Genomic DNA, 15,402 nt, shown 5'->3' with positions numbered 1-15,402 from the left:
AAAACAAGTAGCCAGGCCAGGAAAGTCCAGGAAAGGCTCTAATCGAAATTAAATCCCTTCACAATCCCTCCACAATCATTACCATGGAGTCTGACTCCATGATCATTACCAAAATTGACCACCCTCAGGTACCAAAATTTGTCATACTAGCTTCAGCAATGGGGAGGGGTAATAAGCTATTATCTATCAAGTTGTGGGATGTATTTATTTCAATGAAATACACTTAATTAATTACATGGTACAAAGAGAGAAATATTTCACAGCGCAAATAAGTAGGTAAAGTCTTTTCCTTTTGACGTGGTTAGACCAGCTCCATGCCAATAGACTAGATGCCAGTTGGAAGAAAACAGCAAACACATAAACTCCAGAAAAAAATAAAAGTTTTTTTGTTTGTTTTTGTTTTTAATTTTTAAGGAGAAATTATGAGACTTTATACATGGTAGATAGGTTCTCACAGAAACAGAGCTAAAACAAAGTTGAAATGGAGAGAAGTTGCAATATTATAAATTGTCTATTTGACACTTAAATCAAGCTGAACAGTGAAAAAACGAATGAATGTTGCAAATAAGATAAGGCAACAATCAATTGGGTATCAATCCATAGAATAAGTAGATCATTAGGTATACCACAACACTGACAATATCAAAAGTCCAAAAGAACCGGCTTTGTTTCCCGTGCGCACTTCACAGCAGACTGTAAGAGTTTTACAAAACCAGTATCTTTTGGTTTTTCAAGACCTCGAAGGAGACGATTCTTCATTACAGCCACAAATTCCCGATTGCTGAGTTGACCATCCACTAAAAGGAAGATCAATCAAAATTAAGGCCAATACATCGCTTGATGGCAAAATGATGTAAAATCTTTTTCAAAATGGCAACACTTACAGTTTTCATCAAATATTGTGAATACAACACTAATAATGTGATCACTAAGATCAACATGTGCAACAGTCTTAGCAACATGTTTGAGGGTAGCTGTAATAAAAAAAAATATATGAAAAGGATCAGAAGAATGAACAAAAAATTAAAATACACATGACTACCAAAGATAAAGTACCCTGGTCAATAGAAGCACCAGCAATATGATAGAAGGTGAGGGCTGTGTCAACATCATTAATGTTGTTTAGGAAATGAAAGAATTTTAAGTAGTCCTCTCTACTGACCCCTGGAGAGCTATGGAACCTACAAATATGTAATAACAAAACAATACTAGAATGTGTTGATGGAACCATATAGGATTTTTGTAATACTGACATTTCTTTCAAGACAACTTACACTTTCTTCACTCTCTTCAAGGTTTTTGTCTTCTTTTTCTGAGGATAGCCGGCATATGCTAAAAGAAGTTCTGTAAAGTCAGCTTCAGTAATATTTCCATGTTCATCGGGATTTTTCCTCTGGAACTAAAATCAGATGTATTGGTCATGCATGAGAATGGTGGATGTTAATACACTATCCACATAAACTGAATTCAAAGAGATCTGTATCAACTTACCTCTAAATTCAGAATTTCCCTTTGTAAAGATTGCTGAAAATCTAGGAATCTTTCAATGGTTAGCTTTTCTGTTAAGTCAGATCCAAAGAAAAATGTTGTCAGGGCTGAGTTGACACCCTGAACAAGAGGTTAAAATGAATGAAAAAAAAAGGCAGAGAGGCAGTGAAAAATGAATTCTAGAAATTGTCTACCTTGAATGTATTGCCAGTATTAGAGTGGTCTCGGTGACGACTCCCAATACTTGTCTGTTGCCTGATAAGTGTGGCAACTTTTTCAAATTCTTCACAGTCCACATCCCCATCCCCATTTAAGTCAAACATACGGAATGCAATTTCAAAATGACGCCTTGAAGCTGTAATATGGAGCAGAGTTTAATAAGGAATACAACACAGGAGATGGCAAAGAAAGGAACAGAAACCTCACAACTCACTTGAAAGAACTGTAAGGAGGAAGATATAGTCCGAGAATGTAATAAGTCCTGCACTTCCCAATTTGTAGAAGATGCTGTCCTCATCCAAAGCCAACTCTAGTTTTGTGTGAACGTCCTGAAATGTTTCAAATTTATTTCAAACTCAAAATAACCTTTTTTTTTTTGCTCTTTTCTAGTGAAGGAAATACAATTTATAGCTTTTGAAGTAGAGAAACAAATTCCTCAGTGGTAAAGTAGTTGCATATGGTAAAATTTGATCAAATACAAACTAGAGATTGATTATGTACAAAGATGATGAGTCCAATAGCATACTTCTGAGCACGTCACACATCCATAATAATTGCAGTTCCTAATGACATACCTCAAAACAAGAAAGAAACTACACTAAGAGTGTGCGTCAGGCTCAATTAATTTTTGATGACTTCTAAACCTATCTTAGCATTTGCTATCAACTCTTGTGAATAGAAGCACGTAAGTACTTTATAAATGTGAGGTCTGAAATTTCACCTTCTGCCAACAATTATTTATACATTGGCACTCACACACACACACAAACAAACCAACAAACAAACACACACACGCACAAACAAACTCACGCATACCAAGAAAAATTTTCATTTCATTCCATGTAGAATACACATTTCTCAAGGTTTCAAAATTATATCTTATAGCAATAACTGTTAACAGAGAAATTGTGTATCAATACCAAAATATAATGGCAAAAATCTAATCTAAAAAAGCAAAAACTAAGTATGATTTAAACTCTGCTCTGTGATCGCATCCAAAAGCGGAGGTTTCAAGAAGTGCTACAAACGCAAACCTTGTGGGCAGAACGTTAACAACTCTTCATATGAACATTTGGTTGGTTTCTACTAGAACATTTATATTTCCATTCATATTTCATGTTTATTTTTCTTATGAGAATTAAAAACAAAGGGTGCAAGGTATTTTAAAGAAAGCCACGAGGTTTGGAGTAAAGTTTACAATGAATGAAAGGAAGCCAACTAGAATTAAGTGATAACCGTAGGTGAATAGAGCTGCAGAAGACAGAATCCATAGTGAGAGATATTTAAAAAGTGACATGCAAAAGACAAAATAAATGCAAATACCAACCCCACTTTGGTAACTAGTAACACACATTTCATAGGAAATCACACACAGAAATATATTTTAAATTACATAAAAAAAGCCATAACTTAAACAATACTTCAATGAAAATATTAAAATAAAAGAGGATTTAAGGTTTTGGACATAAAATTTGCAAACAAAAGCAGTACTAAAAGACAAAATGGGGTTTAGAGTTTTGCAGCGGCATTTGTCAAAGGTGAGAAACATCTACCAGGCACTGAGAAGGAGGAAGAAAACAGAAATAGTACACAATAAATACCTCCGAAGGGTTCTGGAAATTACAGAAAACCATTGAAACGATGAGGTGGCAGATAAAACATGAAACCGCACAACATATAATTAGTGTCAGAAAAGCAGAATTGATCGGGTGAGTGAGAAGTAAGGGATGTGAATAAAAAGTTTGAAAGTAATAAATCGTTAGCGGTGAGTCAAGAATACAGAAGACAGATATATAATGGGTAATCATCCCCCTTTCTACCAAGGTAAAGGTAATCATATTTTGCAAATATAGGAATCATCTACAAAGAAACATCAGGTGTGGTCAGGGTAACTAGGACAATATGCAGTATAGATTTTTAAAAGAGGGATGATTAAATAGAGCTGAAACAGCAAAGTACACAGATATGAACTACTGAGCACAGAGGCATAATACATCATCCAGAAGCATATGATGCTAAAAGGTCTAAGGATTGACATCTGTAATGTGGTATTAAACTGTCTGATTACCAGGTATAGATATATGACATCAAACAAATAATATCAAAACAATCAATCAGATGTCTATGCAATAATAACAGAGACATTCAGCATCAAAGAAAAAGCAAATATGCACCATTAAAAAAGACCACAAACACACAGAAAGCAGTAATGTAAGGTAACAAAGGTCCAAGAATTTTAACAAGATTGTTATTTCATGTTGTTAAGTTTCAAAATATTTATGGCAGATCCTTGACTGAAATTTGTAATAAGAGGCCATTAGGGGTTCTCCAAGCATTGCTGATCAATCTTATAAAGTATACCATGAAATAACAATAGCTTTCTCCCCACAACTTTCTTTCGGATACAGGAGGTTACTTAGTATAAAAAAGACATTTGCTGGAATCTTACCTTTGGATCATATCTTTTGTATCGATCAAGCCCCAAACCTGAGAATGCAAACAGATACAAATATGAGAAAAATGTTACCATGGCAACATTAAAAAGCATGTGCAAAAAGAAAGAGCATGCTTGTAAATAAAATACACAAAGGAAGCAAACAGAAATGTCAAAGAAAAAAAGCACAAAACCAATGCTTAGTGTTGAGAGTGTTATATTTGCCACACACACCTTCATGCAAGTCATTTGAGTTCCAGAACCCATGCTTGCAAACACAAAGAAAAAGAAACAGGGGGAGAAGAACAGATTTGTTTGGTAGGAAGGCTGATTAAGAAAGGAAACCAATTCACAAAAGCACAGAATGCTTAAGGGATTTTTCTGGATGTTTCAGACTTAGGGATTGTCTAACTATGGATAAGACACTCTTAAAGACACTCTTAAATACTTCACAATCGATAACAACAATGCAAAACAAATAAAAAAATATCAACAGGCATTGACTGTAAAAAAGAAACTAAAAATAATAAAAGAAGAAATAATAACTCACTAGTGCTAAATAATTTCATTCAAAACAGATGAACTAATTTTGTTTTTTTCACAAATATTTACCCGGCGGCTGTTTTATTCCTGGAGTCATTGATCGAAGGAAGTCATCAGGTGTCATGAACACTTCATGAGTTTGAAATCCAGAAGAATGGACATGAGTTACTTGAAGAGTTGCGAAGTAGCGGAAAACCTTATCAGGAGTTGAAAATTGGCGGATGCGATTTTCATATTCAATTATCTGTCACCATAAATAAAGCAGTGCATGCATAGATTAATCAAAGTTTTAATGTTGCTTATGGTAAAGGTACAGTAATTAAAGAGGAGCCAATGCACCTCACAGGTTCTCTTCAAGAAGTTGCAGTTCCACTCAAGCCAGAGTAGGTACATAAAAGTTAATGACTCAAAGCATTCAAAGAAGAAAGTTCATGTATTTACTCTCATAAAACAAGAGAAGTGTGCTGATTGATAGCTTTCATGCAAACATGCAAATGAAAGTGATGCTAGCATGCATGTTTCAGTGTCTAAACAACATTGTTACCTCAAAGTGCAATAAAAATTTAAAGGCCAGCGCAGAAATAGATGCAAAATCAAAGAGGCAATTTTTTTGTTTCTGAAGAATTATTTTGGGTTTAATTTGCGAATGAACAACAAAATTAATGTGTGTTTCTCATTCAGAGAAAACGGACAGAATACAGTTTAGCTGAAAATGAGTTGATACATGCCCTACACCAAGAGAAGCATTAGAAGTTGATATTTTACCATCTGGCTGCCTCCATCCAGGGGTGATAGCCCGCAGAAAGTCATCAGGGGTCATATACACCTCAGTCCCCTCTGAACTTTGGACCTTCACTGTGGCAAAATACCTGAAGATCTTGTCTGGGGTAGAATATGCCCTCATGCGATTTTCATATTCAATAATCTGTAGTGCATTTTTAATGGTTTGTGTGAGTTTTTATTTTTGCAATGAAAATGAAGATGCGTATCAACACTATTAAAAACTAAGGCACAAGAAATAAAAACAAATAGAGTGTACTTCTAGATTATTCTGTAATTTTAGCCAAAGGCGAATACAGAAATTCTGTATGGGAAAACCCATGTTCTTTAGAAGAATTAGGGCTTAACATGCAGTGGCCTCAAAGTAGTTTGATACTGGATTTAACATGCAATAACTACATTTTAAACTTATCATCTCTAATAACAAAACGGCAAGCACAATGTTGCAATTGGTATGGTGACAAAATTATTCTACAGTTCGACACAAGATAACTGAAACAACAAATCAATACTTTGTGTGAAATGCACAGGGGATCTTTTCAAAATTATAAACTCCAACTAAGGGACATTAGGAGGAACATATACCTTCAACAAAACTACTGCAACTTGACCTATATGCTTCATTAAAGGAGGGATATACTTACTCTCCTCTCGCGGAATCCTATAGCCTTTTTCTTCTTCTTCTTAGTTTCATCAACTTCAGTCTCTTCAGCTGACGTTTCTCCAACAGAAACTTTTGCGTGCTTTTCCACATCTATTGTAGCAGCATCCACTTTTGGTAGCAAAGACTTCAAGATTCCTTTGCCCTGTTTGAACCATTCAGAACAATAGTCTTTGAAATGAGGACCATAATACAGAACATACCTGAACATTGAATAGAAAACAGAGTAAAATTAATTTACAACAAAAAGAAAAGATAGAATCAGTTTTTTTTTAACAAACAGACAAATGCATACTCATGTAGAGGGATGTATATCAACGCAAGTCCAATGGATAAATATAAAAAACTCATGAACGGATCCCCTGGTCTCCTTTTATGTCCAAAGTCCTGATCTGTTTTATACCCTCTTCTTTGGTATGATGATGGATGGTTGATAACTAGCAATGATTTCCCATTTAGGACAAAACTTTTGTTGGATGCAATTGTGCTGTAAGGTACAAGGTAGCACTGACATATTGGTCCTTTTTTAAGTAAGTTTGCGAGATTTGCAACAGATGTAGGGCTTGGTGAGAAGTTTAGAGTTGGAAGGTGGGTGACAGAGGGCACCCTGCTCACAAACTGATGGGCTCTCGACCACATTTTCCTTTCTGTGAACTGTAAAGAGGGAAATGCAACACATTAATTTTAGGGCCAACGCTCAAACATCTTCAATGATTTACAAATAGAAATATCATCAAAACTTATGGAAAAGGCAAAAAATTAATAAAAACACAACAATAGCCAGTAACTAAATAAAAATTCTGAATGTAGGAAAAAATATTTCGTAACCATAATGAGGACAAGCGAGGTTAGCAAGACACAATGGGGAAACATACATTTTTTGGTAGCGAAATCGTGATAAATTACGAGGCAGAATTCAGGGATGTCAGAAAATCATTCAGTTTCAAAATAGATGTTTGGCGAAAATCGGCTTTGTTCAATCAAGAAAACATATAGGATGCACTGAACTGAACGCAAACGTTTGAGTGGCAGGGTAAAATTGACCAATCACTAGGAAAATATCGAATAGGGAAATCCTAAACAAAGAACATTCATAACGGGCAGTTCACAGGGAATCGGAAATACCTTAAAACGTGAACTAGATCATTCATTCGCATCTAGCAGACAGATAGGGCTCGTGCATTGACGTACCGTTATGTCACTGCCGGGTAAAGGACACGAAAACGTTCTCTCGCGAACTAAGTCTGGAGCAGCCGACGCTAAAGAAATTGATCGAATCTTGAAAATAATCTGCCTCTCGAGCAAAACAAAACGCTGTCTAGAAACAGAAAGTTTTGCTCTTTCACCCAAAGTGCTTCAGAGAGCTTAGTTGATACTTTCTGAAACTAGGCTTGACAGAAAAGAGCAAAGACAATCAACTACATCCATAGACCAACTGCTTCATGCCCGGCTGGGATCCATGTGTTACGCCGCTCCCTGATTGGTCCGCACCTTTCACTTCAACATTTCAAGGTTAAAAACTCGACAAATGTCAATTTTAGTGGGCTGATTGCATTTAGCCTGTTCAAATCTATGTTTCTGGCTCTTGGTTTTTGAGCAAAGCTTGTTGGTATAAATACCAAGTGAAACACAAACAATCAGTTGTCGGCACGAGCGGCACGAGCGGTGTTCCTCCGTAAAACTTCCTCTGAGGCTCTAAAATTAAAGTTCATTTGAAAAATCGAGCCGTTTGATGATATTCCTCATTTATGTCCGCTTCTTTTTCACCCACTGAAAGCAGCTGAACATCAACTTAAAAGGTATAAACTGTTCCACAAGTGTGGCATCGACTGCACCAAGCTGCCTCCGCCAGCGCACGCCGCGTTCTGATTGGTGGAGCTCGAGCCTCCTCGACCAATCAGGACGCGGCGTTCGCTGCCGAGGCAGCTTGGTGACCACAGCCGACCAATGACGAGTGAAGTGGAAGGTACCGACCAATCAGGGAGCGGCGTAACACATGGACCCCAGCCTGGGCATGAAGCAGTTGGTCTATGGATATAGTTGATTGTCTATGAAAAGAGGCGCGGCAGTTCAAACGGGGCTGGAGGGTCAGGCCACGATTTACCACCTTTATTCGAACCTTTGAAGGAAATATTGAAGAATTAAGGTTACGGAGTACTGTTTGTGTGTTGAGGAACGAACTCTCAACATAGATCTGGTAAAAAATCATCAGGGTTTTTAAATATTGCTAGTTTTGAGCGTCTGCGGGCGTCGTCTGCTGGTCTCAGTTCGTGAAATTGTCGCCGCAAACAGACGACAGACGCCGACCGGGTGATAGCGAGCCGAAGCGGGAAATTTGATTTCAGTCTGTCGCGTTCACGAGCACGAGACATCGCGTTTCCAGGTCCAGAGCCATTCACAGATTTCTCGTCGTGTCTTTCACCTCAAAAAAAGAAAACACTTTCTCCCCACCCGCTCCTCAAGCATAAAGCCGTTTTTCTCGAAAACTGACGTGGGAGGTCACAGCTGGTCACAGGTCGCAGAAGCTGGGGGGTGTTGAACACACCCAGCGCGCGCTCACCGTCGTGTTCGTTTCGCCCTGCACTGTGTTGCAAAGCAAACGGCTTTTTACGTAAACAACATCGCCACAATGAGCAGCGACAGTGAGGACTGTTCGGATTATGAGGATGTCCGTCCTTATTTTGCGGCCTCTGAGTGGCATGAGCTGTCAAACTACGAAAGGGGCAGCTACCGTTCTGCAAAACGGAATTTTCAAGCGATGCTGGATGCAGGTATGTGGTGTCACTCGAGTAGCGTTTGAACGCAGTTACTTCAATGGCGGGGCCTTTGGCCCTTTTGCTTGGCGAAACTTGTTCGGCCTATGTCTTTGCTTGCACGTTCGTTCGTGACGGTTTGTGAGCTGTCGCTAACGAACACCCACATCACCTGCTGGTGTTTCGTTCAGGTTAAATTTTAACTGGAGGTCCGTTCTGTCCCTACAGGCCTCAACCCGCGGCCGCCCCAACTCATGGTCCCCGCTGCCCGTTACTTTCATTAACTTTGTTCTTTAATTTTTATGTTTACTGACACTTACATATTTTGCGTCCATAGACTTTTTACAGTGTTGCCCGAAACCTTGTTGATTTCCAGAGTACTATGAATTTTATTTGTCATTTCTTGTGATGAACTTTGAGGCATACGTTAGTTTTTGGTTTTGTTACGTTGTCTGATTATTTTTTCAAATGTTACCAGATATTCAAACTTGTATTACTTGTTGTTTATTTTGAAAGTATATTTTTAACATGTGATCTTGACACTTGTTTTGTGTCTATCTGTTTGTTGTTGTTAATTCATGATTTATAATACCATACTTAGTGCTTCAAAAATTAAAAGATATTTATTTAGGCCCCTCAAGCATTTGATAAAATTTATTTTCAAACAAATCCAAATGCACAGTAAATTAGGAGAGATCACTGCCCGGGCCGTAGAAAGCAATAGTGAGCACATGGCGTCAAAATTCATTTTCTCGAGAACATGAAAACCAAGATCAGAGGACTGTGTGTCCGGTCTGCAGACTGATTCCGAGAATCGCCGCTCCGTCTCTCTCGCACTCGTGGGGCTCCGCTTAGAGGTGCGAGAGAGACGGCGACAAAAACGACTCGGAATCGGTCTGCTGGGATGGACGACGCCGACGATCCCCGCGGACCCCGCGAGCGCCGCGGCCGCGCCACTGCCGTCCACCCACCAGCGGCAGCCGGCGGCCCAGCAGCCAATGCATGGCAGCGCGGCGGCGGACTGCCCCGCCTGCCCCCGGCATTGCCCGGCATGTATGTGGCCCAGTGCCGCCAACAACCAACAGCGCGGCCGGCAGCGCGGCGGCACGCCCTCGGCCCCACGGCACTGCCAGCCACGCCGCCGTCCCACTCGCACCCCCACGGCACCCCCTCGAGCGCGACAAGGACGGAGCGATACTCTTCGGCATCGGTCCGCAGCACCGCCCCGACTCCACCGCGGCCCAGCAGGCCGATTCCGAGAGTGGTTCCCGTCGCTCTGTCCCTCTCGCTCTGGTGGGGCGCCCCGTACAGGTCCGAGAGCGACAGAGCGACGAAAACGACTCTCGGAATCAGTCCGCAGCCGTCCCGCCGCACCAGCACGGGGCACCGCGAGGCTGCGAGGCACGAGGGCGGCGAGGCAGTCCGACCGGACCAGCGCACAGCGCAGCCTCACCGCGCAGCGCGCAGCCTCCGAGCCGCGGACCGCCGCGCACACCGCGAGGACGCCGACGACGACTCGGCCGAGGACGCCGTCGACGACGCGTGCGACCGAACAGCCTCCCCGCGGACCCCTTGACGGCGCGGTCAGCCTGCCGGCCGATCGTTTTATCAGTGCGGGCCGCGCGCGTGTGTCAGTGTAAGTGTGTGAGTGCACGGTCTGGAAGTGCGTGTGTTATCAGGTGGCAGGGCCTGCCTGCTCGCCTGGCCTCCGTCAGCTGGCGCGGCTAGCGCGGCCGGGCCGCTGGCAGTCGCGGGAGGGCCGCGTCGATCGCTGCTCGGGGCGGGGCGTCGCGCCCCGCCGCCCCGCCGCCCCCGCCGCCCCGCCGCCCCCCCCCGCCGCCCCCGCCGCCCCCGCGGGGCGTCCCACGAATCAAAGTAACCGGCCGCGGCTCTCTTGGCTTCCAGGCTGGGGATTGGGCGCCCGTCGGCCCCTCTGCTCAGTGCATCGCGCAGCCTCCACCGCGGCACCGCCTCCTTCTCCTGACCGTCAGGACGACATGACGTCGCACGCCGAGTACATCCACACGTCAGGTGAGTGCTTCCCTCCAAACTGCTCCATACGTTTTCGCGCCGTTCGAACCAACACACAGTAGGCCAGAAGGCCGGTCGAGGCGGCCAAACTTCTAGACGCGTTTTGAGCTCCGGAGTCGCTTTACTACAGGACTCGAACTGAACGAGCCCACCAATGGATTGCTCTCCGAGGAATCCATTGGGTCACACGTTCGGTCTCAAACCGAGTCTAGAGTTTTGGCCTCCTCCGCCCACCGTGCAACACCCCCTTGCGTCGAGGTTCCCGTTCGGACGGTACTCCGTCGTTTTTGTTGCGATGCCGAAAATACAAAATACGCGCGCGGACTCACATTAGAGTCGGCGGTGTGGCGGTCGAGTACCAGTTGGCGTGGCGGTGCCGCCCCCCCCGCACCGCGCCGCCACGCCTCGGCCACGCCGCCGCAGCGACACAGCCAGCCCGGCGACTCCTCGGGCGATATCCCAGCGGATACGCGCGCGCACGCACTCACACACATTCTTGCACACAGACACACTCACTCACACACACACACACGGACACACGCGCTCTTTTCAGCTGGGCCTTACTGCGGTGTGTCGCTTTTTTAGCGTGGTCTGTTTTCTAGTTGGCGCGTCTGTCCACGCGGGTGTTTCCATCCACGGCGGTGGTCGAGGCACAAGCGCGTGAGGCGCGGCGTTTCGCGAAGTCGGCTCCCAATTTGCTTTTCTTTTCATTCGTCCTCCCGTCTCCAGTGCCGCGTTTTTCCTGAATCGAAGGGGGTGGAGGCGTCGCTCTGTGGACCAGAAGACCGGCGCCGGTGGCCAAAACTCAAGACGCGTTTTGAGCGACAGAGTCGAGGGACTCAAAACCGGGTGTGGCGCCCACACAATTGCTCTCCGAACGAGGAATCCGTTGGTGGGTCACTCGTTCGATTCGAGCCCCGTTTCGCGACTCTGGAGCTCAAAACGCGTCTAGAGTTTTGGCCGCTTCCACCGGTCTTCTGGCCCACTGCGGCGTCTCCACGCTACCCTTCCGCGCCAACCGGGGTTTCCTTTACGTGGACTACACTGTAAGTCGCGGTCAAAGGGGTGTTTTGACAAACTGTCGCGGTGCTTGCAAACCCCACACGCACGGGGCAACGGGACACTCCCCCTCGTACGGTTTTCTTCCTCGCGCCCAAGTTCCCCAGAAGTCGCCAAACTCTACTGTTTACTTAGCCAGCGGGGCGGGGCGGGGCGAGGCGCGGTGGCACGCTCTCCTTTCGCAGCGTGACAGCAGCAGTTCCAGGCCCTTACCGTCCTGGAGACTGCAGACTGATTCCGAGAGTCGTTCTCGTCGCTCTGTCTCTCTCGCACTCATGTGGCGTCCCGAGTAGGTGCGAGAGGGACAGAGCGACGAGAACGACTCTCGGAATCAGTCTGCTGACTGCGAACAGCGCTTCATCGCTGTCTCTCTCGCGCCCCTGCGCCGCGCCCCACGACTGCGAGAGAGACAGAGCGACGACGGCGCACTGCTCGGAACGGAACCAGCCTGCTGGCAGGCCCACTGTAGGGGTGGGAATCGTGGAGGCCAAAAGGCGAGCCAAAAGGCACACATGCTGAAAACGGCGCGTGTTTTACGAGGCGCTACACGTCAATTATTTCTAGATGGGCCCACGGAAAAAAGAAAGGCTTTTACGAGGTGTGGATCGGATTTTGATGGCCCCTGACGACGAGGGGACTCACCCTGCCCTGAGCACCGGTGAGGTGCGACGAGCGGCCTCTAAGCGCCCCCCCCCCTTCCCCCTCCAAAAAAGGTGCTCTTGAATCGAAATAATAATACAAACAAGTGAAATTACTTAAAACCTTGAAGTAAATTCGCTTGTTCCACCGGAATTATGCATCCCGGTTCAAGAAACGACTTTTTCGGGTGTGGGAGACCGAGGACCGATAATCCGGTCAGACTTAGAATTCTCGATTCACCTTTCCCGTTTCTGTTTGTGTTTGCCGTGGGTGAGCCCGCCCCGGCCCGCTCCAGCTCCGGCGTGTTTGCCGGCCGGCAGTCCAAAGGGCCCTTCGGCCTGGGTAAAGGGCGGCTGGAGAGTGGCGTGGCTGCAGGCTGCTTCCCAGTGCTTTGTCGCCCCGTCCCTCTCGCTCCCCTGCGGGACGGCCCATGAGTGCGAGAGAGACAGAGCGGCAGGCCGCTGGACAACGGAGCAGTGCACTGCTAATGAGTCACTTGCAGACTGCGGCGATGTGACTCACGCTATCGGTGCGTGACGCAGTCTGCCAAAACGGCAGCAAGGCAAGACTATGCTGGTTCGATTAGTCATTTAAAAAGTCGGATAGTTGGAAAGCGTCCCGTCGGAGAGGGCTTCACGGTGACCTTTGCCTGGGGCGCGTCTTGGCCCCTCCAAGCTCCAGCGCTCCGTCGGGGGTGAGAGGGTCAACTCTGTCGCTAGCGGCGTTCGAGTGTCTTATCGGCGTCAAAGTCAACCAGTTTCTAATGTCCTTCGGGAGGGGGCCTGGCCATATTTTTGTTGTCAAACAAGTGCACAACAGGTCATTCTCGTAGACAGCGATATCGGCCGTGTCTGTTCGAGATAACATTGATCTACGATCGTTTTTCCTTCACCTCGCCCCTCCGGCCTCCACGCGGCCGTCCCTTCGAACGAACGCCTTGTGTGCCCTGCCCTTCAGACGGAGGCCTAGCCGGGCCGAGAGATTTGAGTTAATGTCTGGCCTAATACTGCCTGCTCCGAGGTCTTCGCCCACTCTTCCGAACTGCTACTTTGGTTTATGGGGCCAAACGTTGTCAACGCTGTCTTCTGCCCCTTTTCCCCCTCCCCCGCGTTCGACTCCGAATGGGGTTCGACTGAGCTGGATGGGCGTTAGGGGTGATTCTGGATCTGACCCGGGGTGGCTCGGCTCACCTCTTTTTTCTCCACCCCCTCTTCCCCTTTACCCGTTCGTCCAACAGGTGCCGAGCCGGCCCCCACGGGAGCCTCCAAATCGCTCTTAATTTTTTTTCCTCCTGCGACGTTTTGTTTCAAAGCCCTTGTTGTTGGTGCGTTGACAAACGGGTTGCGTTTCGCAGAAAGCGCAGCAAGCAGTGCCCAAGGCAGCGCCCCACATTCGGCCAGAAGACCAGTGGCGGCGGCCAACACACTCGTTTTGAGCTTCACAGTCAATAAACAGGACTCGAATCAAACTTGTGATCCCACCAATGGATTCCTCGTTTGAAGAGCAATTCAGTGGTGGGGTAACACGTTCGGTTCGAGTCCCACTAGGCGACTCTGGAGCTCCAAAACGCGTCTAGAATTTTGGCCACCTCCACCGGTCTTCTGGCAAATCCACTGTGCGCCCCTGACGGAGCGTCGCGCCAGAGTAGTCTTGCTCACTCATTCACCATTCAGCCCGCCTAGGATCGCACTCTATCTCGCTTACTGACGCCTTATTTTCAAATCCGACAGGCCGGCGATGCCAAAGAGCGCAGCCGCTCGAACGCACGGCTGGCTTGAGCGTCCGCGCCGATGCGGCGATGTGTGGCGATGTTGTTGTGTTAAATACGTTATCGCTTTATTGGTTCGACGGCGTGGCGGGCCTGGGCGGGCCCCGCCACCCCCTCCCCCTTCCCTCGCCTCCTCCAAGATAGCGCGGCCGAAGGGACGGGGATGGGCAGTGCCTTGGCAGTGCCTCGGCAGTGCTGTGAGAGAGAAGGAATAACGCAAGAAGCAGCGAGAAACCCATACTCTGATAAGATAGCCCCTTGGCCCGGGTTCGTGACCCTCCCCCTTCCCCTCCTCGTCTGGACGACGAGCCCCGCTTGTTGCCGCAGAGCGGGGCCACGGGGCGGCCAGCCTCGAACGGGCCGCCCTTTCCGCGAGCAGGCCGCGCTCCCCGTCAGGCTGAACAGCGCCCTCTCTCGCACCCATGGGGCGTCCCGTAAGGGTGCGAGAGAGACAGAGAGCGCCGTGCGCGGAATCGCTCTGCAAGGTGGACCGCGACGTCACGGCGGGGGGCGTCACCCCGTGATGGCTGCGCTGGGCAGCGGCAAGTCGGACACGGTGCTGGACAGTGACGTCACGACACGATACCCCCGTGATATCGGTGTGATGTCACGGCGGCGATAGCCACCAAGGTGAAGGGCTGATACGGCGTGGCGTGGCGGGGCGGGGCGGGCGGCCGGCTCGCCCAGATATGCTATCGCCCCCGGAGAACAGGCCAACAGGGGAGGGGGGCTTGCAATCAGCTGCATGCAACGTACTACTACTATGCTCTACTACGGAAGCGTCGCGGGTGGCGCTCCAGCGTCGTCCAGGGGTGCAGGGCCGTGCGGGGCGCCGTCTGAGCGACGGAACTCAGCTCCAGGCTGCCGTCGTAGCTTTGCCTCCGCTCGGGCCGGTCGGGCCCTGCACCGGAACAGGCCAGCTGGTCGGCAGTGCACAGTGCACTGTAGGGCACGGCGACCTATAAAAGGGCGAAGGGCCCCACCGGTTGTTTTCATTCACGGTGGCTTGCGGCACGGCGACGCGGCG

At 47.1% G+C, this 15,402-nt stretch overlaps 2 protein-coding genes across 8 annotated transcripts in view; one reads left to right on the top strand and one right to left on the bottom strand.

The window, feature by feature from the left end:
* Nucleotides 1-184: 184 nt before the first annotated feature.
* LOC117643552 (calcium uptake protein 1 homolog, mitochondrial) lies at nt 185-7,518 on the bottom strand. 6 transcript variants are annotated; one of them, XM_034382496.1, is made up of 13 exons: nt 7,251-7,518; nt 6,421-6,779; nt 6,109-6,328; nt 5,450-5,609; nt 4,157-4,194; nt 3,309-3,320; nt 1,922-2,036; nt 1,683-1,843; nt 1,492-1,608; nt 1,275-1,399; nt 1,057-1,181; nt 885-974; nt 185-797 (listed from the first exon to the last, which is right to left on the bottom strand). In XM_034382496.1, the coding sequence occupies exons 2-13, from the start codon at nt 6,762-6,764 to the stop codon at nt 643-645; spliced, it is 1,662 nt and encodes a 553-aa protein (XP_034238387.1). In that variant the 5' UTR covers nt 6,765-6,779; nt 7,251-7,518; the 3' UTR covers nt 185-642. The 6 variants fall into 6 exon arrangements, with proteins under 6 accessions (XP_034238387.1, XP_034238384.1, XP_034238385.1 ...); XM_034382493.1 differs by lacking the exon at nt 5,450-5,609 and adding an exon at nt 4,754-4,928 and having other exon boundaries at nt 7,251-7,517; XM_034382494.1 differs by lacking the exons at nt 5,450-5,609; nt 7,251-7,518 and adding exons at nt 4,754-4,928; nt 7,001-7,240.
* A 1,158-nt stretch (nt 7,519-8,676) lies between these two features.
* LOC117643320 (box A-binding factor-like) overlaps nt 8,677-15,402 on the top strand; it is a 42,104-nt gene continuing 35,378 nt past the window's right edge. Inside the window, exons 1-2 of one of the 2 annotated variants that reach the window (XM_034382161.1) lie at nt 8,677-8,896; nt 10,784-10,909. In XM_034382161.1, the coding sequence (XP_034238052.1) occupies nt 8,755-8,896; nt 10,784-10,909 (268 nt within the window). In that variant the 5' untranslated portion in view covers nt 8,677-8,754. Of the gene's footprint in view, nt 8,897-10,368; nt 10,515-10,783; nt 10,910-15,402 lie in introns of those variants that run through there. The other variant, XM_034382162.1, reaches the window with a different exon arrangement.

Source organism: Thrips palmi, unplaced genomic scaffold (assembly GCF_012932325.1).
Source record: "Thrips palmi isolate BJ-2018 unplaced genomic scaffold, TpBJ-2018v1 HiC_scaffold_17, whole genome shotgun sequence".
Classification (NCBI taxonomy): Eukaryota; Metazoa; Arthropoda; class Insecta; order Thysanoptera; family Thripidae; genus Thrips; species Thrips palmi.
The sequence above is the reverse complement of the archived record's forward strand: the minus strand, read 5'-3'. Positions and strand labels throughout refer to the sequence as shown.